The sequence below is a fragment of the Synchiropus splendidus genome, chromosome 5 (genome assembly GCF_027744825.2).
Source record: "Synchiropus splendidus isolate RoL2022-P1 chromosome 5, RoL_Sspl_1.0, whole genome shotgun sequence".
Lineage (NCBI taxonomy): Eukaryota > Metazoa > Chordata > Actinopteri > Syngnathiformes > Callionymidae > Synchiropus > Synchiropus splendidus.
The window spans coordinates 19,898,303-19,924,546 of NC_071338.1; the positions used below are offsets into that span (position 1 = coordinate 19,898,303).

The 26,244-nt window shown below is 43.6% G+C and overlaps 3 protein-coding genes across 11 annotated transcripts; all 3 read right to left on the bottom strand.

The window, feature by feature from the left end:
- Positions 1-1,719: 1,719 nt before the first annotated feature.
- vegfd (vascular endothelial growth factor D) lies at positions 1,720-10,904 on the bottom strand. Of its 2 annotated transcripts, none has more exons than XM_053866396.1 (8): positions 10,766-10,904; positions 8,505-8,706; positions 8,015-8,135; positions 6,563-6,632; positions 6,356-6,483; positions 6,161-6,276; positions 2,942-3,107; positions 1,720-2,513 (listed from the first exon to the last, which is right to left on the bottom strand). In XM_053866396.1, exons 1-8 carry the CDS (start codon positions 10,871-10,873, stop codon positions 2,495-2,497), a joined length of 930 nt encoding a protein of 309 aa, XP_053722371.1. In that variant the 5' UTR covers positions 10,874-10,904; the 3' UTR covers positions 1,720-2,494. The 2 variants fall into 2 exon arrangements, with proteins under 2 accessions (XP_053722371.1, XP_053722370.1); XM_053866395.1 differs by having other exon boundaries at positions 8,505-8,709.
- A 161-nt stretch (positions 10,905-11,065) lies between these two features.
- Positions 11,066-20,544, bottom strand: pir (pirin). 8 transcript variants are annotated; one of them, XM_053866400.1, is made up of 11 exons: positions 20,447-20,544; positions 19,708-19,812; positions 19,538-19,630; positions 17,854-17,934; positions 16,861-17,067; positions 16,181-16,265; positions 14,500-14,544; positions 13,164-13,246; positions 12,757-12,823; positions 12,540-12,683; positions 11,066-11,207 (listed from the first exon to the last, which is right to left on the bottom strand). In XM_053866400.1, the coding sequence occupies exons 2-10, from the start codon at positions 19,798-19,800 to the stop codon at positions 12,565-12,567; spliced, it is 873 nt and encodes a 290-aa protein (XP_053722375.1). In that variant the 5' UTR covers positions 19,801-19,812; positions 20,447-20,544; the 3' UTR covers positions 11,066-11,207; positions 12,540-12,564. The 8 variants fall into 8 exon arrangements, with proteins under 8 accessions (XP_053722375.1, XP_053722378.1, XP_053722379.1 ...); XM_053866398.1 differs by lacking the exons at positions 11,066-11,207; positions 20,447-20,544 and adding an exon at positions 20,116-20,306 and having other exon boundaries at positions 11,329-12,683; XM_053866399.1 differs by lacking the exons at positions 11,066-11,207; positions 20,447-20,544 and adding an exon at positions 19,987-20,038 and having other exon boundaries at positions 11,329-12,683.
- Positions 20,545-20,852: 308 nt separating this feature from the next.
- Positions 20,853-25,757, bottom strand: zgc:113276 (uncharacterized protein LOC553748 homolog). The gene is made up of 10 exons (XM_053866214.1): positions 25,592-25,757; positions 25,293-25,471; positions 25,007-25,222; positions 23,802-23,879; positions 23,516-23,735; positions 23,313-23,440; positions 23,008-23,247; positions 21,295-21,456; positions 21,138-21,227; positions 20,853-21,071 (listed from the first exon to the last, which is right to left on the bottom strand). Exons 1-10 carry the CDS (start codon positions 25,755-25,757, stop codon positions 20,898-20,900), a joined length of 1,653 nt encoding a protein of 550 aa, XP_053722189.1. The 3' UTR covers positions 20,853-20,897.
- Between the last annotated feature and the right edge of the window lie 487 nt (positions 25,758-26,244).

Sequence of the window (26,244 nt, forward strand, 5' to 3'; positions counted from 1 at the left end):
ATGCATCAAATCAGTTTATTTCATCATTTTGAATAATTTGTAATTTTCCTAATAATGAAATAAATAATAAAGAATGAAAATAAATCCAGGTCACAAGAAGTTGACTAAAACAAACAAACAAAAAAAAAAAACACTTTCATTGGAAGCCTGCTATGGGTCCAACCGAAACTTCCCCCAAATACCAAACTCCCAACATTTTGAGGCCCAAGAATCCTCATGGGCGTCTTCAAGTGGGTTGACTTGGCTATACTTGACTTGACTTGTTGCTGAAATAAGCCCTGGCCAACTGCAGCAGCACCTTTTTGGACCTGGTAATGTGCGACCATCATCACACTCATGCCTCACAACACGATGATTTCTGCGCCGCTCCACTGCTCAGACACGTCCAAGGACATCAGTGGAAGTACGTCTTTCCATGATCGATTATTTAATCACTAGGGGAAGTGGCAGCTGGTGTGGACACTGCTGGGTGTGTGTGTGTGTGTGTGTGACAGAAGTCTAACAACGACATGAAAGAACACCAACAATCAATACTCCTACCAGGCGACCACGAAAACTCTCTGATAGCTCCGTCCAAGAGATGGCTGAGCACAAAGGTCGTGCATCGACTCACACATTAATCGCAATAAATGTGATCATCTACTAATGAGGCTTATACGTTTGTTGCCAACTGATAAACAATATTTAATGTCTGTGTCTGAGAGGACAAGTTTCGGGCCATGTGCAGTATAATTGTACAATTCCAGATAATGCCCATTTCAGGGGCTTTTCAACTGAAATGCTGGTTCTGTTTAGACCCTGCCTCCTTTGCACAGCAGAAACCAGGAAAACAACTGGTTTTTAGGAACATTTTCATCTGTGAGAACCAGAGAAGGTTGGGGGGAGTTTGAAATGAAACCCTGGTCGTCACTGAGACTCTGAGTCAAAGTTGGTCTATGAGACAATTATGATCGATATCAGCTGCGACCTTTGATCAGCTCATTGATCTATGCATGATTCAGGTGAATTAAGTGTTCAATGTTGCCATGATCTCAACTTTTTCATCGTGAATTCATCTTGGTACAGGCAATCATATTCACACCGACACATGACCAGCCCAGCACCACCTGGATTCTTTCCTCTTCATTTCAGGACAAATGACATCAGGAGAAAAATATGAGTCCAAATTCAATGTCCATATTAAGCAGCAACTCAGCACTCCACATATGCTTGAAAAACTTTGCCAGACCAAAATATATTTTTGCCTCCAGATGGCAGCACAAACAGAGGTCTCAGTGATGGTGTAACACACAGGTCTTTAGGTTCTGAAAAACAACTAAATGTGCTTTATTGGTTGGAACAAAAAACTGCACCACCCTGGCCTTCTGAGGATCAACTGCGGGAAACACTTGGACTTATTTTCTCTGACGTTTTTTTTTGCCCTTCTAAAAACACAGACGCCAGAATTTGAGAGGTGTAGGTGTCTTCATTCACAAACAGTTTTACTTAACCCTAAAACAGAAAAAAATCTTCTATTTAAGAAATGTTTTATTCAACTATTAATGACAATGCAGGATCCTGAGTTGATGCCGAAACACACAAACAAAATCATGACTCTCCACGGTTGACTTTGCTCAACAGAATCAGCTCTGAGGTGGAACAGAGCAACCGTCCTGATGGGCGCTGCAAAAGCTAATGCTGCTATTCAATTGAAACACAAATCGATTTTGAGGCTTCCAGGAGTGGCATTCGGAAGTCCTGAAAGAAAGTCTGATTACAGAATGTAGAAGAATGAGCAGTGGTGAACAAGACCATCCATGTGTGGCACACGTTTGCTGGTTCCAGCCAGGGATGACAAAGAGACTCACCTCACCAGGTGCTTGGTTTGAGTGGCAACACATACAGATTTTAAAGGCCATTGTCAGGGGGGAAAAGGGTAAGGTAAGGTAAGGTAAGGTAACTTTATTGTCAAATATGCTACAGTACGAGACATATAGCATGGATGAAATATCTGTTCTCACAGACCTGGACACGACATACAATCACAGACAAACATAAAGATCACAGACACAACATAAAGATCACAGACACAACATAAAGATCACAGACAGCAGGATACATGCAACAAAAATCGTCACATCAAAAAGCATACAATCTTGGACGGTTCAGCCGTGGGCACAATTGAAATAAACATATTCTAAAATCAGGCTTTTAATTGGACATCACAAAACAACAAAAATATAAAAACATGATGATGATGATGGCAAACATCCTGCATCTCTATACACCAATATGAATGAATGAACCGTTCAAATTGTTATTTTTAAAAGCCTTAAAATGATAAACTATGCGTAGAAGGTTTATTCAGTGCACACATTAGATTGCACAGCCATGCGTGTTAGTGAGATCTCATGTGCTAGTCTGTTTAAATATTCACTGTCAATAAATAGCGCTTTCTTCACCGCTTTCAAAACTGTGGTGAGCTGGTTGTCGTCGTTGTTTCATGCCATGGCAGCTACTTTGGCCACTTGCATCTGAAATCAAGACCAAAAATGCTAGGATTGAAGAGGATTAAGTTATGATCTATGATGACGTGTGTGAAGGGGGTCATTCATGCTCAATCTCCTGAGGAAATATTATGATGACAAAACTCTTGAATAAAAATGTGCTCGGCTGTTATAGCCTGTTATAATAGATTAAAAAATGCTTATTCATTGTTCATAATTGTGTGAGTGTGTGTGTTAATATTCTTCTTCTTGTGATCTTATGAGGATATTTTGTTTTATGAGGACATTTTGGCCGGTCCACATAGGGGTTTTGAGGGTGAAAAGAGTCCTGGTTAAAGTTAGCCATTTGTTTTGGATGGTTATGGTTCGGTTTAGGGTGAGAGGCTGGGGAAAGGGTTATGTCAGTGAGTGGTCCTCACAAAGATAGCGAAACCCAATGTGAGTGCTTGACCGACCTGCAGGAGGCGTGATCAAAACTCTGGTGCCTGTGGGCGCAGATGGAGGCATTGAGAGGACAGCGATGGATGGGTCTTGGCTGGACTATGGGAGCGGGTCTGGGAGGGCAGTCACAGTGGTCCAGATCAATCTCACAGTCGGGCATCCAAGAACTGACCGGGAACTCTGCAAGCAAATTTGACAAACCAACATTACCGTCTGTTCAGAACTCACTTGGAAAATGAACGTCACCAAAGTCACATTCTGCCTATTAATGGAGGTCACGTGAGGTTTACAGGGGAGAGAAGTGGTACTGTACAAAAATAAATCAGGTGGTATCAAGTCAGCAGGTGAGTTTTACGCCCGACCTCTGGACTGATGGGAGTTTGGAAACCCCAAAATACATGAGACATTTTACTGGAACAATGAAAAGTGCAGAGATTCATTCAGGAACTAGAACACTGACAGCTGGAGGAACATGCTGTGTGCTGCCACACACCAAATGTTGTTTCTGAGGAAAGTTTTTGTGTTTTTGTTTTTAAAAAGGCAGGGACATAATTTTTTTTAATCAATTACAGACAAAAATATGAAAGAGATGCAGATAATCACATATAAATGTGTTTGTTTCACAGGGTACAGCACACTCTGTGATGTCATAACCAAAGCATCCATGAGGAAGGAGGCCAAATGAGAGTGCGCTAGACACACTGGATTCCTCTGGAGTGAATGTGAGTGGTCGCATGGCCGTGTCCTGTCATGCAGTGGTCCAGGGTTTCCCCTGCACCTTGCACTACGTGGCTGGACTCCAGCACCACGCAAATTTTAAGGATTATGGTTTGGCGCTTTCTAACGGTGGCTGTTCCGGAGAGTGACACAGACAAAAATACGAATATGAATATTTGGAAATGGATGTAATTGTCCACCATGACGGGAGTGATTGGGGACATCAACCAGGGGCCCCTCACAACAGTGATATTTTCACGCAGAACCTCTTAATTCTCATCACTGCACTGAGATAACTACACACCGCACTGCGGTGTCACCACTATCAGCAGTCGACAGTTGTCACGGTTGAGCATCTCACTGATAAAAGCTAGGCAAAAGCTAGAAAGGCTTTCACTGCGGTTGTCAAACGGCTGCTACGTTTGAAAGCTGCCTGTGAAACTCTCTGCTGGGAGGAAGTAGGTGCTGCTTGTCCACCACCTTCTGTCCAGACTGGGGACACGTCACCGACCATGAAAACAAGAAACATGTTTCGGCTCATTTGTTTTTTCAGACCAGTCGAATGTTTAAAACGTTTTTGTTCCGCTGCTTAATGACCAACAAACATAACAAGAATTTTATGACAGACTTTCTATGGCTTCCAAATGATGAGAGCCTGCAGGAAGGAGAGGAGGGATCTAAAAATATCTTTTGGCTTCCATCCCTATTTTAAGGTCATTAACAAGACAGGCTGACCAGCAGAGAGGGTCGGATTGGATTTCCATTTTTGTTTCTGTCGCTTGAACTATTACTCACAGCAGCTCCGTGTGATCCTGCTGACATTTGCACCTCAATAAAGACACTTCCCAGGGTTCTTACCTGGACTTGAAGCCAGATTTTTTTTATCTTCATTACAGTCTAACTTAGAGAAGCCATACGTTATCTTAGAATTTTTGAAGGATGATGACAAAACAGAGCGACTTATGCTTGGTGTTGTTGATGTAGTACACATGCCAAGCCAGCGGGTGGTGTTCTAACATTCCAGCAGCTAATGAAGAAGAAGCTTGAGCAGCATGCTAGTGTCAGTGTTGTCACTGCCTGATGTGGTCCACTGGAAATTCTGGTGCTGGAACTGGAAACTGCGCATGTTTTACCATCTGATGTTTAGTGGTAAGCGCATGCATACAGGGTTATATCACACACAGGTGATGGTTTTTTTTTTTACTTAAAATAGTCTAGATTTAGAAATGTTTGTATCTGCTATTCTACCTTTTTTTTAAATCTAGCATTATCGAATCAATAAACATTTCAAGCTCCTCCAATACATTTAACCTATCATTATTGTACGGGAAACATTTCTCCTTACATTTGTTTCACATTGATTTAACGGGAGCAGGAGTGAGCGCTTCTGCCACTGAACGAGGTTTTTGTCTACCGTGGTGCGGTGTTGAGTCCGTTTATGTTGTTGGATTAAAAAAAAAACCCTTTGCGTGATATAACCATGTATGCATGAGCTTACCAGTGAACATAAGTTGGTAAAAGATGCACAATTTCCGGTAACCACAGGAGTGACAAGGGGTCGACGACCATTACTCCACATTAGTAACTCAACATAACACATCTAGAATTTGATCAAACTAAATATATAGTAGAATCTTTATTGAAATCTTCTTCTTCTTTTCCTTTCGGCTTCTCCCTTCAGGGGTGGCCACAGCGGATCATCCTCCTTCATCTCACCCTGTCCTCTGCTTTGTCTTCTCTCAAACCTACAAACCTCATGTCCTCCTTCACCACCTCCTCCTCTCCACCTTCTGCCTGGCAGTTCCAACCTCAACATCTTCCTACCAATGTGCTGGCTCTCTCTCCTCTGTACATGTCCAAACCATCTCCATCTAGCCTCTGACTTTGTCTCCTAAACACCTGACATGTGCTGTCCCTCTGATCTACTGCTTCCTGATCCTATCCATCATATCCATCCTGCTCACTCCTCTTCATCACCATACAACATTGCTGGCCTGACCACCCTTTTGTACACCTTCTCTTTCATCCTTGCCATAATAATAATCATAAACTGTTGTTCATGTCATAAACATAATGCAGTTCTGATTAAAATATGAATTCGCAACATATCGCATGTTTAATATTGTGCTAGTCCAATATCCGTCCCACAACATGTTGATGATGTTATGTAGCTCTAAGCTTGTCAATAAAGTTGTCTTTAAAAAAAAATGACCGCTCGTACATATTCGGAAACTACAGACGTATCATGTCCTTGTCGAGTATTGGTAGTGAGGTCGTCGACCCCCTGTATATAGCTGCATTAGCATAACAACCATGTTAGTGTGAACTGACAACAAATGTATCTGTTAATATGAGTGCCCCTAAGCTACATTCCGAAATGTGAAAATGAGCTGTAATTCTGATTGTTTCAAAGAGTCAGTGCTGTGAAAGTGAAGAAAAAGCAAAGGGTCTTTGTGTTGACTGAAGGATTTAAGTAAAGCCCCTCAAAGCAGAGGGTGAACTTTCCAAACAGGCACCTGGTCTGCTGAAGGGGTAAGGGATACATCTGTCGGCGGAACAGTCCCATATCAGACCGCTGGCACAAAGTCTCCTGGAGTCGCCGACTTCTGAAAGCTGTCGCATTGGAAAACAGCTGCCAGCAGGTAAAAATACATCTATTGGCACGAGAAAGGGAGGATTTTTCAGGTCAGACGTGACTGGTCCGAGCTCACCCAGTGCTCCTGTGAGGCTGCGCGTTCCGCCGTATAATAGCCGGCTCCATGCACCTGCACTCGGTGTGGTTGGCGACTTTAATGAGCACAGGTTCTGGAACGAACTTGAATGGAATCACACTGAGGATCTAAAATCAGCAAAAGTGTTAGAACACCCCATCAGTGAGCATTTTCCTTTTACCACAGGCAGAAGCTCAGCTTACTCACGGTTTTATTGACAAAAACAAATGTTGTGTTCCGGCAGGTCACACCCTCCTGATTACAGCAGCCACCACATCTGTCAGGCGCACACACACATCTGGATTTAGCATGTGTCTTTAAAACAGCAAGTATTTGGGGGCATACTTGTTTGGGCTGCAGCATCTAAATTGTCTGCGCATGCAAGGTGCTCCTAGCTTGCTGGGGAAAGTTGTTTCTATTGCACGGATATGAGTGAAAATGTTTGTTCTAAATCAGAGGATCCGCAGCGGGATCTGATGTTTAGAAGGGATGATGAACTCCCACTCCCATGGCCTCATATACTGACGTTGGGAAAGTGGACTTTTGCGTCCTATACTGACGAAAAAGGCAGCCTTCAGCATCACATATTGACATTGGTAGTGTGACGTGAAGAAAAGGACAGAGGATGGAGTTAAGGTCAGCTATGGGATGGTACTCCCTTCATTCTATGGTTGACTTGTGCCAGATAGCTATTTATAGGCCATCAAACGTATGTGTGTTTTAGTCATGGTGACTTTCAGTATGGTCACTAAGAAGGAGAGCCACATAAGGGGTTGTAAATAGCAACTGACACCCAGACTCCTTCAGTGTTTCCATGTCACCCCGGAAAGCTCCCTGTGCTTGTGCAGTCCCGCACCTCCGTGTGGCTGGGGCTATATGGATGTAAAACATGTTTCTTATTTCTCTAAAATAAGATAACACATTTTACGCTGAAAACTGAAAACCTTTTTCAACTTTCCCACTGTCAATATTTGACGCCATGGGAGTGCGGATGGGTTGGATGAGTTGATGGCTCAGCAATGGTGGCCCAGCTGTACGTTTACTCTGGGCCTCCAAAAACCAAAGCCGATTGTTTCCCCTACTATCCTGCACTCCACAGTTCATGTGGTTCCTGATATAAACCTGCTTTCTTTCTAAAGTACGATCAATTCCACAAGGACTCTTTTCCTGCTCTGACCAGGTGACTAAGGCCATTGAGTGAGGATGACACATTCACTTTCCTGTCACTCCAAACCAAAATTGGTTGCAGACCCCCTCTCTACTGGGGTACAATTAATTCCTTTTTGCCTGCACCACCATGTAAGCTGTCACCAGGGGGCCTTGCTGTCACCACCACTCACCCATGTATAGGCCAGCAGCCTGTACAGTGAGTATATGTGCTCCATACTTAAGTGGAGTGGAAAGACAAAGAAAAAAAAACAATTCGGTTCACTCGAGTTCTTCTTTCAGACGACAGCACAAGACAAATCCTACACAAAAATATCATACCGACCGTCATTCAAGCTGATTATGAAGGGTTTATTTCACTACTCAGCTACTGAAGTGGCAACCTGTGCAGTAAATATCACACTTTTATCTCGGCTAACTGCTTCACTGTCAGAGTATTCCACTGTCGGCCCTGTTCTATTTGAAAGTTAATGGTGAGCTACTGAGACCTACCTGTGCACAGACACACACGGAGGTTTGAAGAAGGTGGAGTGGTCCGTCCCCAACTCTTTGGCCACGTCCACGCAGGTCTCCCTGGGCATGCACTGCGTCCTCTGCCACTCCTCGTCTACGGCTGAGCAGCAGAGCAGAAGCAGACAAACACTGAATCCAGAACATTGGAAAAGCCTCTCGAAAAAATGTTCCCAATTTTGACTATGCGACCCAAACACTCAGGAAAATACCATCGATCCATGAATTCTTTGCCTCAAATTGACAGAAAGCAACTTTAGGTAGCTGTACATGGACTCTAAGGCTCAAAGAGCCCATGATGTGTGTCATGCTGACAATTTTCGACAGGTACAAGGCCTGTCATTTAACTGCCGTCTTCACAGTCGTCACCAGAGGGCAGAATATTTTAAACAGCAACTTCAGTGTTAGCAATTGTATTGATGAATAAGGTCATGGAAAGTCGACACTGAGATTCAATATTTTTGCCTCCAACCTTTGAGTATCTCCAGGCTGTAAGACTCTGCTGCGTATCGTGTTGATCGGTGTGACCCCACTGAGGACAGCGGTGGTGAGGCCTCCAGCTGCTGAAGTTTCAGACGACACTTCCACAACTTCCAGTCTGGAAAATCAGCCAGTCTGAGCAGCTCGTCTAGACTGGAGGCTGAACGCACTTTCCTCTCCCACTGCTTCATCACCTGCTGGGACCAGAGATACGACACCACAGTCCGACAGCTTCACCAGGAACATGATTCTTCTGAAGAACACACAACACACAAACAATGCCCACAGGAATGTGCATAAATAGACAAAATGGCTTTGTTATTTTGCTTGATATTTTGAACTGGCTTGTGGTAAAATGTATCCACTACACTACAGTAGAGTTGCACGTAAAAGAGCCCTGAAAATCAGACATATTTTTGTAGCAATAGACACATTAAAGATGATTATTTCAGAGACAAACTGTTATTACCAACTAATAACAGCAATAATGAAATACTTGATGGGTGAAATTTTTTTCAAACAAACATCTGCACACCATCCATATTATTGTACACACATATTAAATCCAAAAATCAGCAAACTAGTTATTAGTGCTGTCATACAGATTGGCATTCTCAATTAATCACACTAAAGCTGAGTTAACTTGTGATTAACAGCCAATTAACCAGAAATGTATCTGTTCTTAATGCCAGTGTTTTCCAACCAAACAAACAAGTCAAAAAATCAAAAATCCAAAAAAGGAACCACAAAAGTCCACTTGAGCTTAAAGTCCTAAAAAAAAATCCCTATTCATTTGTGAAAAACTGTAGCTACTGACGTCCAGTTGTTATTTTGCCAGGCTATTTGCAGAAACAAATGGCAGAAAATGTATTTGTTTTCAATGTGCACAGAAAGGGGTGGGCAATATGGAAAAATACATCATGATTTATTTAGTTATTTACTTGCTTTAAACAATGGTTTCAATTTTATCACTTCTCTTTTGCATGGCTTTATTGTAGTTTTCCAGACAAATCCTTCGCATTCTTTGCCTGAACTTCCTTTATAAAAAGGTTTTCTTTCTTCACATTTTGGAGCGCATTTATTTTGTTGTGCATTGTAGTTTTCCACCAACTTTCAAACCACAAAGCAAACTTTCACAGTCTGTGAGTATCAATAAAGTTTTGAAGTGAGACGCCACATTAGCCGTTAGCTCTGTTAGCTCTGTGGTGTCGCGGGTCCGACAAGGTTCACTCCCTCCATGGTTCTGTCATAAAAGTGTGTGTTTGAGGTGCATTAGGTTTGAAAGCGGCTGGAAGTTGCGCATGTGAGCGGCTTCTTCGCTGTGAGTGTGTGGGAAGAGGAGCGCCACCGCAGCGCTGCTTTGACTGACGGACAGATCAGCGCATTGACACACTGTAGCTCTACAGTAGAGTGTATAGAAAGAATGTGACCGAACAGAAGGAAGGAGCATTGGAGTGGCCAATAATAAACAACCCAATGAACAGATACTGTCAAGACCAGTCATGAGAGGCACTGAACAGGTGCCAAAACATGCTAAAAGCAGAACATTGTGAACATTATTGGTCAGTTGCTTAGCTTATATTTAGAACAGAATGAGATTATATTTGTACAGTACCTATTGACAGCCCTTCAAGTAATTACTGTGTAACTACTTTGTGCACGACACATTGATACTGTTCTGCATCCTTAGAAACGATATGAACCATTGCTATCCACGTGTGACCATTGGTTATGTCCTGGGTTCTGAGAGCAGCCTATGGAAGAGAAGACCTCCGGCGGACTATTCAAAGCCTGTCACACTCATGCTTGACCAGGGCAGTCAAAGGAAGTTCACAGTGACCCGACTACATACACACATACTACATACTACAAAGTGTGTGGCCAGACTCCTCTCTCTCACCATGACATCTGATTATTTCCTCCTCCACATAGTCTAGGTCAGAAGTCCGGGAACATGTCAAATGGTGACGGAGTGAACATAACAGTAACCGTTGAAAGGCAATGACAGAAAGAAAACGCCAGCCACTGGTCATGATGTGGCCCAGGATGAAGCTGTGTGATCAGAAGGAAAAAAGCTCTACTGCACTCAGGTCAGCTTACTCGAGTCACAGAGCTGGAAGGAATCAATGGAGAGTAGGAAAGGAGCGGGTCAATATTTGTTCAGAAACCTCCGACACACGTGTCTTGGTACTTATTTACGGTCTTAGGCAACCTTCACCTGAGAAGAGATGACGTGAGAGAGATTTCACCAACCTTGCTCCCCTCGTCTCTGTGCATGCCGAGGCCCACGTCCATCCAGCTCAGCTCCAACACCAGCGTCACCAGACAGGAGATTCTGCACAAGGTCCGCCTCATCGTCATGGCTGAGCTCTGTGAGCTCTGAGCCTGAGAGTTGTTCACTTCCACAGGCACTTCACAAAGCAACCCTAACCAGCTCTGGAGCCAAACAGCCAAATTAAGAAAAAGAAACCACAGATGTTACATCAAGGACTTAAATCCTAGTTCCCCACCACATGACAGACTGAAAAAAAGAATCGTCCCTGTCAGTGTGAGCTCTTCCTCTGCGGACGACAATGTTTCTTGGAAAAGCTGTCCGTCCTGGCATCATCCCATAAATCAATCCTTCCGCCTCCTTGCGCCCACTCTTTCCTGACTGTCCTCCGCTGTTTAAATCCCCGCGCAGTGTCTTTTCTCCCTGGACAAACCACACACAGCCGAGGAACATGTGTTTTAAATGTGATCCAGAACTTTGTAACGTGTGAGGGGAAGTGGGCTCCCGGCACCCAAACACCCCACCCACTCGCCCACAAGCCCACAGTGAAGGTTGGCTGCTGAGAAATGAGGAGATTCAATGTCTTTGCTACAGTGACAGTTTTTTTATTTTGCTGTAGCTTTAATCTTTTACTTTTTTTTATCACATGCAAAAGAGCACAGTAAGTATAAATAGGGATTCAAACCTTCATCATTGAAGAACAACATAAAATGAGTTAAAACCAACCTCATAACTATAACATGAACATTATGAGAGATGGGGGAACACATGTCACCTATTAATAAACCACTTATTTGTTTATTTACAGTTTATACTTCATGATCATGGTGTTGTTTGGTGAACTTTCTATTCCAGGGTAAATACGAGTCGGTCCTATAGAGTAATCAAACACTAATAATGAGCTGCAAATACACATAGAAATAAGTCGTTGATTTAAGGCGATAAATGTTCCCTAATCTAAAGCGTGACCATAGAAGCCAGCACAACATTAGCACTTTAAGAACTGTCTTGGCTAAGCTTGGAAATATGCACATTCTCCTCCACTAAAACACAAATTCAAACATAAAGAAGTTGCACTTGACATTATCAGTGAGCAATTTCACGCCACACAAAACAGCTTTAACTGACAAAAGATCATTTTATCCAAATGCAATAAACACTAAACAAACAGATCTAGTCCAGAAAAGTAACATTACTATGTAGGAAGAACAAGGCAGCACAGCTCAAGCTTGATCAAAAACAAAGGCACTTCAGAGTGAGGTTTTAACCGTGTCAGCAGTGAAAGGTCATTTTTTGCTTTCAAGTATTTATGTGACAAGTACATCAAATCTGGTGAATGCAGTTGCTGGTCACTCTTTAGCAAACACCATATCAACCATAAACAAACAACTTACTCAGTTGCGTGTTCATATTATTGATCATAATAAAGTACCTGTTAGCAGCTTGTTCCACATGACTACATTCTTTGGATGGACACAACACAAAACTGCACATTATTTACTGATTATTAGAAGTAATAACTTTACTAATACAAAATATTTAATGGCAAGTGGGACCTACTTGTTTGACTGCTGTTGAATGAAAGCGACAATATTTGGTCCACATCTTGAAAAACTCAAAATAAACCAGGATTGTCAGACCACAGAGCCGAGGAGCAGATCGGGGACGACGGTTTAACAAAACAGAAGTGAGTGAAATTGCATTGAATATTTTGCAAACTTGATTCGTACAACTCGGTTCCCAGGCACAACTCACAGCCGCCCTGCCTCCAGTGTCAGCGTCAGACAGCATCCCTGATATTGGATCTCCAGTTTTTGGCTCGCTCAAAGCCATTGCTGCAAGACCTGTAATCTCGGATGGCCTGAGCGATTTCCTCTTCTGTGTTCATTACAAACGGGCCTGGAAGGCAAACCAACAGTTTTACACAACATCGAGGCGCTGTCTTCTTCGACGGGGAGGCAAAGTGAAGCACCTTGTTGCACCACAGGTTCCTTGATAGGCTGCCCAGCGATCAGCACGAAGTGAGACTCTTCAGCATCCTGGAGAATACACAGGGGAATTTTCAAAGCTGGAATGACTAGTCTTCCCGCTGGCAGCAAGATCTCATATTCTGTTTCAAGACATGCACTGTAGGCGCTGCTCCGAGAAAGACACACAGGTGGAAAAAGTCAATTTTTTACCACAAATATCATCAAAAAGACGTGGTTGCATGCAGACACAGACCCAAACAAAAACAATCAAATTATATATTTTTGTTCCTTGCTTACAAGAAAAAAGGTCTCGTTCTGAACTTGCGTTTTCATGAATACATTGCTAAAAATAAATGAAAACTAAATTTCATTAGGTAAAAATATCTGGTGATATTTCAATCAGGATCACCTTGTTTTCAAGTTTAACACAGTCTCCATCGCCAAGCACCACGGTGTGATGGGCCTCCACTCGCCGCTGCTCTTCATCTGGACCTGAAAAACAGAAGAGAGGGGACCAAGCATCATATTAAGCACCATCCATATCACCACTTCCCTGTGAACACAGCTGCAACAGCTTGATCGTGCAGAACTGGTCTCCACACTACACCGCACTCACCTTGGATTCAAGACTCTCCCTCACATGCCCAGCAAGAACCCATGATACAACATAAGACCGTGATATAATCATATGACATGACCAAGATATCATGTATTTAAATACCCCACATCGATTTTTTAAATGACCACTATTGTTTACAATAGAAATGAATAAAAACAATAAAAATTAAAACAGATATTGCCAATATTTAGCTTTGCTTCATACGTAATATTGACAAAAGTTTCTAAAGAAATATTTTAGCAAAATGATTTCAAAAGCACTGTTGTGTAGTTTATGTCTGTCATAACTTCATGAAATGACATCTTATTACATGACACCGTGACAATGTTCGATGCGTTCAAACACCCCATCGACCAGCCTCACTATGCAATTTCACTCAACACCACTGAGGGGACCAGAACACCAGGTTTGTTGTTGCTCCGGTACAGAGCTGGGAAATCCACTCAGCGGTGAGCGGTTTTGGGAATCAAAGCCAGCTGGTGCGGATCTTCACAGACTTCATGTAGCGTTGGAGACCTGCAATTTAAGCCTCTCCTTTAATCTATGGAGCAATATTCATTTAAAAAAAACCTTCATTAAAGCAGTCATAATGAAATATCTAATCAAAAGTTTAAATCATCCACAGAACCAAACCAAAGATGTTTAAAGACGCCCATCGTCTTTCAGAAGCGGAAATAAATATCCTGTTGGAGGGAAACATTGTGTTTCAATGCAGATCCTGACTGAATCTGAGAAGGTCTGTGTCTGCTTCCTCGATGCACAAACACCTGCACATAAAAGCTGTTTGGATTAAATGGCTGTCAAAATACGCAGTTTGAAGTCTAAATGGTTTATAGTGGAGGGAAGGTTTGGAGCCGCTTCACTCGCATAGTTGTGAGGGGGGGAGTGAGGGTCCAGCCACCCAAACTCTCAAGTAGTAAGATTCTCATACAACCAACCTCTTTACATGCACTGTTCCAAAGTGAATGTCCAGACTTGAACAAATGCAACAGGCCACAGGATCGAAGAGGATCCAGAGACAGTTCCCCCATTCACTTCTTTGGAACGGTTACACAGGGATATGTTGAGCACTGAAGCTGACTGTGGAGCTGATTCTGAGTAACGTCAAACTGCTCTGAAAACTCACCTACATGAACACATCCAGCCAGAGTGTAGAGGAAAGAAGTCCATCCTGTGAAAAGCAAACAGCACATTCAAGCATGAAAAAATTCTTGCTTTCTCTTACATTCTTCAACAAAGTGGCTCAGAACTGTGAATGTTGACCAGACCAGATGTTTTGTCTCACCTTTACCAGGTGAGACAAAACATCCATCAGTATTTTAAATATGTTGTGATATGAAGGTCCCTTCAGGAAGCACCTCAGCAATATGCTGAGCTGTTGTTTCCTTCAGCATGTTTTCAAGCTCCGTGTACCCAATTCTCAGCCCAAACAACACTAGTTTTACACATGTTTCTGTACCATAGGAAGCTCAGTGGAACCATGTTAACTGTGGTGAATGTGACGACAAATGTCTGACTCCTTCATTTGAATCAGGAGCTGAGATTATGACAATGAGGTATCTGACAGCAGGAGGACCTGGTTTGTGACCCTCGGGTGTCAGAATGGAAACAAGCTGTGCTAAAAACAATTTTCTAACATGTCGAGGTTGGAGCACGATGCACTTTGTTCCATTGGGGCAGACTCCAGAGCGGAGCTGATGATATGGCAAGATGAGTGAAATGAAGTGGATGATGGATGACTGCAGCTTGTTAGGTGAGAAGTGAGGACGGTGGTTCAAGGAGGTGCAGAGGCCGATAGGTTATTCGGGAATGTGTCAGATTGCAGTGGATAAATAAAAGAAAGGGTGGCAAACTTTGGAGATGAAGAGGAGAGAGAGGTGGACATTATCGAGACTGAGACACCAGGAAAACAGATGAGAGGAAGGTAATAATGGAGGTCTGTGCAAGTGGTGCCACTTAACATCATGTGAACTCCAAACTCAGTGAGGATTGTGCTGTTGTGATATTGGACTATTATTCTGTTTGAGATTAAACATGGTTCAATGCTTAAATGTAAAATCCTGTCCAGCTGTGACACGTCACAAAAGGTCACCAGTAATGGTAAAAATGTACATCTATATTTCTTATTAATATGTATTTCAGTAAAGGAATCGTACTTGAAGTTACAGGATGCAGAGATAAAGAAGGTGGAGGATTTTAAGTGCTTAGGCTCAACTGTCCAGGGCCATGGAGAGTGTGACAAAAAGGTGAAGACACGGGTGCAGGCAGGATGGAATAATTGGAGAAAAGTGTCAGGTGTGATGTGTGACAAAAGGGTGTCAAGGATGAAAGGGAAGATGTACACAACTGTGGTCAGGCCAGCAACGTTGTATGGTTTGGAAACAGTGGCACTGAGGAAAAGACAGAAGGCAGAGCTGGAGATAGCAGAGATGAAGATGCTGAGCTTCACTCAGGGAGTGAGCAGGATGGATAGGATCAGGAAGCAGTAGATCAGAGGGACAGCACATGTCAGGTGTTTAGGAGACAAAGTCAGAGAGGCTAGATTGAGATGGTTTGGACATGTACAGAGGAGAGATGGAGCCAGTACATTGGTAGGAAGATGTTGAGGTTGGAACTGCCAGGCAGAAGGTGGAGAGGAGGAGGTGGTGAAGGAGGACATGAGGTTTGTAGGTTTGAGAGAAGACAAAGCAGAGCACAGGGTGAGATGAAGGAGGATGATCCGCTGTGGCGACCCATGAAGGAAGAAAAGAAACAGAAAGAAGAAGAAGAAGAAAGGAATTTTTGCTAATAAGATGAGACATTTTTACCACATGGCACTGGCTGCACATGTGTGGCTCCACTCTGCAGGCTGAAGTCCAGGTACATGGTTGGGGTTCTGGTGTAAATCTTGGACTGGAAGAAAAGTATAGGTTAAAACATATTTAAGGCAGTTGTAAACAATTCTTTAATTGTGTTTTCTTGTGTTGTGCGGCACAAAACAAAACATCTGAAACACATTGTTGGGAAGTACGTTTGAATGTAACTGCTCAGTGCTCAAGATGTGTTTCTCTTGTTTGGATAAACATCAACCATTAATGTCCTGCCGTGGGATTAAAAGAAACAATGCTCCCAGGCTTATTTAAGGATTCCATCACCCCTTTCGTCTCCATTTATTAAGCTTTATTATCGGCCACATTGTGACCGAGAAGCTTTAGTTACCCATCTGTGCCGCCTCACAGCAGTAAAGCACAGTTGGAGGAAACCTTAGGATCTGGTCCGAGAACTTCAAAACAAATGGCAGCTCCTTTGTGTGTGTTACTCTGTGTTTGTCTTGAGTGGTCCGTCGTGTTACTTTTTCTTTTCTTTAATGCAGCTGACTTTTTAGTAAGAACGCCATTCTTTTAGCTTCAGAATAGAAGAGCATTCTCACTCCATATATGATGCTGAAGGAAAGGTGACCTTTGGCTGACTCCGAAGTGTTTGATGATGCCACACAAAAACCAGTCACCTTTGCTCCTAAGGCCTCTCCTGATATCACCACAACGGTGACTCCACCATCCGTGCGCTTGGGTATCTTGGAGCTTGGAAGCTCCTGGTAAGCTGGCTCCACCATCTTCTCTCGTCTCGACAGGTTCACCCACAACTGCAGGCCCACGACCGGCTCATCTGAGACCGGCATCTCAGCATGAACCACGCCCCGTCCAGCTGTCATCCACTGAACACAAACAAAGAGAGGGTCACACACCCTAAAATACAGCCTCCTGCTGGACCTCTTGATCATCCTCCTTGTCACATCTAACTTTGCTTAAATGATCACCAAACTCTCCAGTTCATGGGAAGTTGATTTTAGAAAGTGGATATTTCAAAATGTCGCCTTTAAAATAGGGATGCACCGACCCACATTTGTGGACTTCCGATCCGATCCGATCCGACCCCGATACTTGGATTTCGATACCTGCCGATACCGATATTCAGCTCGTGGAGCAGCTAACTGTCAAGAGATTCCAGCTGAAAACATGAAGCTCAGACTTGGCTCTTGCAGCGGTCATTATCTCTGCTATGCTGAACCCGATACCGATACTGGATCGGATCGGTCCCATCTCTACTTTGTATTCCTACTCTATTCAAGTTTCATTTCCTGACTTGAGAATAGGTGGTAATCAAGTACCGAGTACCTCCTGGTCCTGGCTCTGTCCAGTGAATCTTACTTCAGAATTAAACACTTGAGTTGAGGTAGTGAACCAATGACCTGTTTGCCTGCACAGTCTACTTCATCATTATTGGATGGCGGCAGGACCAATAGGAAGGTCGTACCAAATTGACTCTTTAATAGGAGACATACATTTGACCTTAACACGAGAACTTTTCTGTTTCCCCTTCAGATGTTTCTTCAAAGATATTTGTATACAATGGTAGCAATAACGCTGCGAATGAATCCTCATTTGGAAGTACTGGCAGTGACAGCGTCACATGTCAACGCTAACAATGTGAAGCGTCGTACTTGCAGATCTCCAGGTCTCAGTTTTCCTGAGTGTCCACAGAAGTCCTCGTGTGCTGTGACTCCCTGGAGCACATACGTCACCTGTTGAAGAAACCTCACATTAATGAACACGAGCATCTGAGGAAGCTCAAGATCATCTACCAAGTGCGAGAATAATTATGACTGGCTCCGCATGCTCTCCTTCGCCTCAGAGGAAGAGTGGGGGTCAAAGGTTATGGTGCACATCTGTGTGAGGTTGGAGCGCCGGGGTCCAGCAGCGATCTGTCCGTGATCCGTCTCCGCAGCTGCGCAAATTCTGGAGTCATTGGAGTGTGAGCAAACACACCTGCTGAAAAGCATGCTAGGAGGCGGGTCCACCCACCCCGGGAGATCTTGGCATCATCTGCCAAATCAAACATCCTCGCAGGAACGTCTGGTGATTTCGGGACAGTACGAGGAGACGGAAGGTTCAAGATCATGTCAGCTGGCGCTGGTGCGACAAACCTTCTGTCAGACTCCACTACAGTCCACATCATTTTACACTGATCTGAGCGAGAGAGATCAGCAAAGGTCACACGCTGACATTTCACAGTGACATTATGAAGTATTATGAAGGGAAAAGCAGTACTTCTGAGAGCCACAACGTGGAAACCAAACCACACTAAGATTGCTTCGTAATCATCTGAGATGGAAGCTGTGGGTTAAAGATTTTCCCATGATCCGACAGGTTGCAATTCCGTGCTGATTGGAGACTTTCTTTCCTGAGTTATTCATTTGCATCTCTTGAGGAAACCTGTTCTCACTCTTCAGACGTCAGCCGTACACCAGCCAATTCCCTCTGACTCAAATGTGCCTGCTTAAACTGTAAACCTGCCTTGCTTGCACACACTAACCTCTATAGTCAACACCCGTCTGTATATCAGATGTATTTAAGACCTTCTACAGCATACCTGCATTGAAACGATGATTTTGATAAGCAGTGGTTCATTTGATGAAGCGAGAATGAGAATAAAGAGCAGAAGCAGAAGTGGGTTTTTTTTTAACTCCTACTGAAACACAAATATGACTCATCCAATTCTGTGTGACATTTGAATGGAAGTCATGTCTGAAAGAGGTCTGTTTACTCGACTGACACACATGTATTTCATGATTTTTCTTTCTTTCTAAATGCTGACCTTGAGGAAATGAAAAGTTTTGAGGCTGCTGACTTGATTCCCACACAAACACTTCCCTTTCTTCAAATCAGCTGCTCCATGATGCTGTGAAAGCTCCCAATCCCTAGACCTGTCACGCAGATGTGTTATCAATCCGGCTATAATAAAATGTTTAATTGGTTATGCTTTTTATTTATTGCATTTTTTTGTTGCTTTCACAAACCTTTCCTGAAACAAACAGACATGTGCAAAATCCTGCTGTCATGATTTCCAATAGGAAATTAAAATGGCCATTTTCCATGAAAGACTTGTGCATCGTGACCAACAATGAGTGGTGCAATTTATATTTTAATGATAGGAGCTGAATAAGAAAAAACTGTCCAGTAAAATTCAATTGAAAAAACATCTACAATCATGCAGCGGTGGAGCTTACGAACTTGCTCACGGCCACTGAAATACTGTCGCCATCTAGTGATCAAATAAGGAACTTGAAAAAGTGAAGGATTCAGTTAAGACAAAACCCAACTGCTCTCTGCAGTTGCATCGCTCACCGTCTCAAATCCCCTGTGAGGGTGGTCCGGGAAACCAGCTGGCTTGCAGACTTTAAACTCATCCAGCATCAGAAATGGATCCAAGTTCTTCAGCTGTAAGCAACACGTGAAGGCATTAAAAAACAATTCAAGTGAATGTATCACATGCTGCGTCCAGCTGAGGTGCTCACCTCCGGCCGGCCGATGCTCCTGCGTACACGAGCTCCCACTCCTTCACTCTGCTCTACGCTTAGAACTGTTTTCTCCACTCGCCTCGGCTTCATTGTGCTGGAAGTCTTCAAAGATTCAAAGCAAACTGTCTACATAATTCAGAGCAACACAGCCAACAACATTAAATAACATCAGAATCATAATAAAAACAGGAAAGTAACATTAGACAGACAAGCATTAAAGACACACACAAAGCAACAACAATCGCAATAATAACAATAAATAAAAAGGCTATTTACGTGGAATGTTAACCCATTTTAAATGTAAAGTTGAAACAAAACAAAACTGCGTGATAAGAGCTGAGAGCAGCAGCTGGCACTGAGTCAGGTGGTGAGTCACGTGATTAGTCAGCTGATCTTGTTTACTACCTGTCGCTCGGTGACTATTGCGGTTGACGTTGCTGTCGTTCACACCTCACCTGCAGCATATCGGAATCGCTTCCGCCATTTTGTTTGACGTGTCATAAAAGCAAATTGATTTCAATTGATTTCTACAAGTCGATTTGAACTTGACAGCAAAAAAAAGAAAACACGTGTTAAATGCGCGATGGTTATGATTTGATCGAGTCATTTACACACATTAGCAGAAATGCCTTGATGAAACCAACCCACAATTCGACGACTGTTGCTGTTTCTACCGGAACTACGGAGAATTTACATTAACAACTTGTTTTTAAAAGTATTAGTGACATTAACGCACCACCAGATGTTCTTCTGACGATGTAAAAACACGGTCAAATTTCACTGACAGCACTTGTTTCTCTCTGTGTTGGCAGACTCACCATCTGAGCTGGCACAACAACGGAAGATCCACAAGGGGGCGCCGTTCAATCCCATTGTGAGTGCATTTCCCCACGAATTATTTCTGCCAGAAAGAAACCGTATTGAAAGTGAAGCGAACAATGAATTATGATTTTGTCTATTTCACTGCTGAAAGACGATGATAGGAAGGAACTGTCCGAATGTAGAGAAGACTTCTTGCTGCGAGTATGAGAAGTGGTGCAACTCTTTCAGTACTTACAAACTGCACCTGTTCGATATGGAAAACTGTTCACTTTCATCATAAAAATGGAGAAGTGTATTCAGTGTAAGTCATACAACTATGAGATTTATTTATTTTTTAGACAAAAATTCTCAATACAAAGACATAACTAAAGCCACAACATTCCGCGCATGTGTTGAATGTACTCCTCAGTTCTGGATTTTCCTCGGACGTGTTCCGGTGCTTCCACGCTGGTCGGCTGCAGTTGTTGACTCAGAATGTCTTTGGCTATTCTCACGCTGGCAGCCTGGCCACCGGCCAAGTTCACTGCATGAGGTCCGACCTGGGAGTTACAGGGAGGTTGGCCACGCTACAGAGTGACCTCATCTTTGACTGGTTTAGACTCTACCTGAAGAGCGGTGTACTGTCCCATCAGGTACAGTGGGCATCCCTCAGCCCACTGTAAGCTCTCGGCTATGCACGGCCAGCCGTCCATGACCTTCCCGAGGGAGAGATGGGTTGTCACTCCGTTCAGCCTTTAAAATACGTTCACTGCTTCGTCTCACCTGGATGGGAAACTCCTTCATCACCTCAGACAGCAGTGGATCCTGCCTCACATCAAGTTTGCAGCCAGTCGCGAGCCAGATCATGTCGCCAGTCCAGCGGTGCCCGGTACTGAGGGAAAGGCTCCAGGTCTGTGCCTTGTAGCACCAGCTCGCTTCACTCACCTGGAGAGAGGTCAGAGGAGAACAGGCTCAACATGGTCTCTGGAGGAAGTCAGCACACCTGGGTTTGTGGGTGCGTGGGTCAGTTTGAGAGGGAAGTGAGAGCTGAGTTTTGCTTCTCTATAGTTGAGAATCGTTCCCCTTCTGTCTGTGCAGCGTAAACCACTCATCATCATTACATTGCTCTCATTAGCTCAATCAATAGAGCGGCCGTTTTTGTGTTTTCTCTCCTTTTTCGTTAAACATTTAGTAGCGTTTCTGTTTTCAAAGTTGGAAACTGTGTGGCCCAGACTTTGTATTCTCACTCTTTGATGTTCTTCTTTCTCCACGGTGATTCAGTGACAGCCCCTTGTTGTCCTTCAGCTCAGGGAAATGCAAACAATGCGTCAACTGCACTTTTATTACAGCACATGCGTTGAGTAAATCTATGTCGACCAACAAGCGGCAACATACTTTCCATGTTGGATTCTATCGCAGTGTTTATCTTTTTGATTCTAAAGCTGTTTCGTGTGTAGTAAACAAGCTTCTAAAACATGTTGTTTCAATTGGAAAACATAAAACAAAACCAGCGCAAAACTTCAACTTGAGTTGAAACTGAACTGTGTAAATAAAAATAGGAGAAACACATACAAACAAGTATAAATAGCAGCAAGTGCAAAGGCACGAAGTACACACGCAAGGGAGCAAGGCCAAAGGTCATCCCTTCTTTACCCTTACTGTACTAAACAAGTAAACAATGTTGTGTAATACTTATCCAACCATTAAAATTGTTGCTTGCATCCTGCCTTAATGATCAAAAAACTAGTGGTGGGACTTTAATGAGTTAATTACAATTAATTAATTACAACATTATTACGGTTAATTAATTAGTTTACTTGAACAGTTTGCTCTCCAGACAACACAGAACCTTTGTAAGTGCAGGAGTTCCTAGTCCACTGATCACACTGATGCACAAGACACGTGGCAGCTAGGATGATAACAACAACAACAAACATGGAGGAATCCCTGAACAAAAGCAAACAAAAGCATCTGTTTGCTTTGGTTCAGGGGTGTTTTTCACTACACAATGGCCATGTTTCCACTACTCTGAGTGTACTTGAAATTCTTATAAGATTGAAATTCTTATACAAATATTTTCAAGAGATGAAAAGAGCTTTAGTTTAAATAAGGTGATATAAAAACTTGAATATAGCCACCATCCTGATTTATTGTGCTGTTGTCAAACTGATGCAAAATAAACAATATTTTGTTGTTTAAATGTACGTATGGGTCCATCATTAGTTTCACTAAGATACCAAATTCATTCAAATTGAAAAATGTGGCTTCTTGTGGCAAATATTCTTACACCATTAAACTGTGATTAATTGAGATTAATTCATCACAGATTCTCACAAATTCTTATAATCGAAATCCCACCCCTAAAAAAACACTATTGTGTAGTATTAACACATCACTTGTCAGGATCATCTCACAGTGTCGAGCTTGTGGTGTGGCACTGACTCCTCTCCACAGTCAGTCCCTGTCCATCACCCACCGACGTCTAAGCAGGGCTACCTGGCAGTAGGGCTTCAGGTCCACCCGTCCGCTCACAATGAAGGGCTGTATCTGGACGTAGGCCTCTGGTGTGACAGCACCTCCTTTCCTGGCCTGCCGGATCATTGCCAAGCGCTTGTGCAGACTTCTCTCGTTGTAGAACTGCCTGAGGAAGGCCTGGCCGTCCATTTTGATGCCGTGTTCCACGTGAGAATACCGACCCACCAGACTCTCCACGTCACCCACGTCGAACTGCTTCAGCTGCAGTAGCAGAAGGGAGAGACTGAGAATCAGACTCTGACAACCTGAGAGGTTGTTGGTCCAACCTGTAGGTACTTCCTCATCACCCACGTCACATGACTGGCACCCTGCTGGAGGGCGAGGGAGACGACATGGGCGCTGGTAAGACCACCACCCACCACCATTACCCTCTGTCCTGCTTCACACACCCACACTCCTGAAAACACACACTATTAAAAGCCCTGATCATTTGAACAACGTGCCATGGATACACATGGATATGACTCACCCTGTGTCTGGGGCTTTGGTTCTCCAGAAACCTGCTGAGTCAGCTGGTGCATGAGCTGCACAGTGTGCTGCAGGCGCTCCTCAGGATAGCTCTCGCCAATGCTGAGCACCCAGGATGGGATGTTGGCCATCTGGGCGCGCGTCGGACCTGTCGCCATGACGACCCGACGTGCCTCTAACACGCGCCCGTCATGAAGCTTGACTTGGAAACAACTGACTTTCTTTTTTGTCCCAAGCTCGGGTTTGCTGGTCGAGTCTGAAAGGACCTCCTGCTCCGTCTCACTCACACCCAGGTCATCGATCAGAGGGGTGATACTCAACACTGTGCCCTGCATCAGCAACTTGTTCAGCTCATATCGCTCCACCTGCATGTTCAGATGAGGAAAAGCAGAGAAGAGAAAATGCATCACCGTGATGTTGGGTCCAATAGAAGGACATAAATAAATCGAAGAAATAAAAATAAATCGTAGATATGATTGTTCTGGACAAGAGGTGGAACGAGGCCATGGAGTGTGGGAATATTACCGTAATTTCCGGACTACCGCAACTTTTTTCTCACAGTCTGAGCCCTGCGGCTTATACAACAGCGCGGCTAATATATGGATTTTTCTAGGCTGAAATCAGATTATATCAGAGACAATGAAATCAGAGGCTTTTTATTAACCCTTAAAGCACTGAAAATGCACTGTTTTTGCCACGTGTCCAAAGCTCCGTCAACAGAGTCGATCTCCTGGAGGTCTGGAATCGAGAAGAAGCTGCTGAGACCGGCAGTGGTGTCGGAACTTTGGGCACACGGGCGGAAACAACGAGGGCTTTAATGTCAATAAAAGATGTGAGACGCTGTCTCGAGACAAAGTGTGTTCGGCTCAAAAATCTGACATGAACACAAATGAGTTGGGTTTTGGCCGTTGGCTTGATCCCGGCTGGAGACCTGCACCTTGTCTATTGTATGAGCAGCGTGGATAAATCAAGACGCTCCGTATTACACAGCTTGTTTCCGCTATTTCCTCACTCTCGATGCTGGACCCCACTTTCAAAATTAGTTCTGAAAAGCGTTTTTAAGCCAGTGTACCACTGAACCTGTGGCTTGTAGACCACAGGTTCATGTATGAACAAAATCGATTTTCCTTTTTAAATTCAGTGAGTGCGGCTAATATTTTGGTGCACTCTATAGTCTGGAAACTACAGGTAGTTTTATACGATATATGGAATCCAAAAATAATATAAATATTTTTTCTATCAGAGAACATGAATGATTGCAGAACATTTTGGGCAGCGATTCCAGCACGTCTGAATCTGGAGTCTCCCAGAGACCACGCAGGCATATTGCGATCGTCAAATGTTTGCTATTTAAGAAGACTTAAAAGTGACTCAGCCTTTATTTTTTTTTAAAATCATTTCAATAATTGTGTTGTTAGAACAACTCCAAACTCACCACACACAGTTAGCATCAGGTCCTCTAGTCATGCGGAACTCACAACACAGGTCCGACCTGGTTTTGAAAAAAGTCCACGCAGAGTTCTGTTCCCGGTAAACTGAAGGACAAGCTCTTCTTGAGCGTGGAGCTGACGTTCAGGCGCCGCTGCTCTTTCTTGCCGAGCCTCATGTCGTTGAAAAATGCGTTTTCATCCAAAATATAGACTTGATCCGGAAGACTGTGAAGCTCTCCCGATCGGTTGTGCTTCACAATAAACTCCTGCAGAGATTTCTGTGGAAGAAAATATTTCACCTTTCATGGTCCACACAGGTCCAAACAGGGAGATGCGGTGGTGGTAAACCTTGTTGAGGGGGTCGGTGTGGACCAGTGTGTGTGAGCGCAGGTGAGGGATGCTCAGAGCTTGGAACTGACTCTGCCATAAAGTGGTCCACACACCGTACGAGTCCACCACCTGGAGCGAGAGCTGAGGCTTCACACTTGGGGTTTGGGCAAGAGGCGATGAGACCTCAGGGCTTTGAACTGCAAATGGAAGATGAGGGTTAGGAGGATTTGGTTTATGGGAAGCTGGATTCTGATCACTGCAGCAGAGGTGGTCATAATGTAATAGCCTACTATTGTTATTATGAACTGTCACAGTACATCTCTTCCTTCTCCTGCCGTGGTGTCGCTTGCTGCTGATGGGCTTCTGTGCTGATGAGTCGGCAGTGCACAATGAGTCCTGTCCCTCACCAGGGTGTGAGAGCAGAGTGGCCAGGGTGAGAGCGTGTGGCCCTCCTCCAATGATCAACACGTCCAGTGTCTCCATCTTTGCTGAAGAATATCACAGAAACAGATGTGACTTTGTAGGACGATACCAGAGCGGCGAAAGAAGAGCCACACTGTCACGGGGAGAAGATAAAAACTCCACACCTGCACCCCGACCGAAGCTGGTATCCAACCTTCCTTAAAGTACATCAGAATTGAGAGTAGATTTTGAAATGTACGAGGTACGTCGAGAATCTTTAAATGGAATGTGGTTTAAATTAAATAAAACACAACAAACCAACATTTCCTGTGCATTTTAAAGCGTAATTCCATAGACACACATGATGTCATCACCTGATTTTTATTTCCAATTTTCTCTTACCCTCCTTTCTTTGGGTTTGACGGCCCCTCTCAAGGGTCACAGTCTATAACCTGACCTCTGGTCTAGCAGAAAGTCTGGGATCCATCATGACACACAGCATTCTCAAACAACATAAAACAACTCCGCATTGCGAGGTTGGCCACATGCATGAGTCTTCATTTCTGTA

Bases quoted from the DNA above. Each gene is read 5' to 3' on its own strand.
- pir (XM_053866400.1), bottom strand. From the start codon at position 19,800: ATGAAGCCGAGGCGAGTGGAGAAAACAGTTCTAAGCGTAGAGCAGAGT. The intron at 13,247-14,499 runs GTGAGTTTTCAG...TCTGTTTTTCAG, and splicing joins GGCTGGATGTGTTCATGTAG to GTCCAGATGAAGAGCAGCGG. The intron at 12,824-13,163 runs GTGATCCTGATT...TGTATTCTCCAG, and splicing joins GTGTTAAACTTGAAAACAAG to GATGCTGAAGAGTCTCACTT.
- zgc:113276 (XM_053866214.1), bottom strand. From the start codon at position 25,757: ATGGAGACACTGGACGTGTTGATCATTGGAGGAGGGCCACACGCTCTC. The intron at 23,736-23,801 runs GTGAGTGAGACG...GGGACAAAAAAG, and splicing joins CTCTGATCGATGACCTGGGT to AAAGTCAGTTGTTTCCAAGT. The intron at 21,072-21,137 runs GTAGAGTCTAAA...TGTAACTCCCAG, and splicing joins GACAGTACACCGCTCTTCAG to GTCGGACCTCATGCAGTGAA.
- vegfd (XM_053866395.1), bottom strand. From the start codon at position 10,873: ATGACGATGAGGCGGACCTTGTGCAGAATCTCCTGTCTGGTGACGCTG. The intron at 8,136-8,504 runs GTTGGAGGCAAA...TCTGCTGCTCAG, and splicing joins CAGCCTGGAGATACTCAAAG to CCGTAGACGAGGAGTGGCAG. The intron at 6,633-8,014 runs GTAGGTCTCAGT...TGCGCCTGACAG, and splicing joins CCGTGTGTGTCTGTGCACAG to ATGTGGTGGCTGCTGTAATC.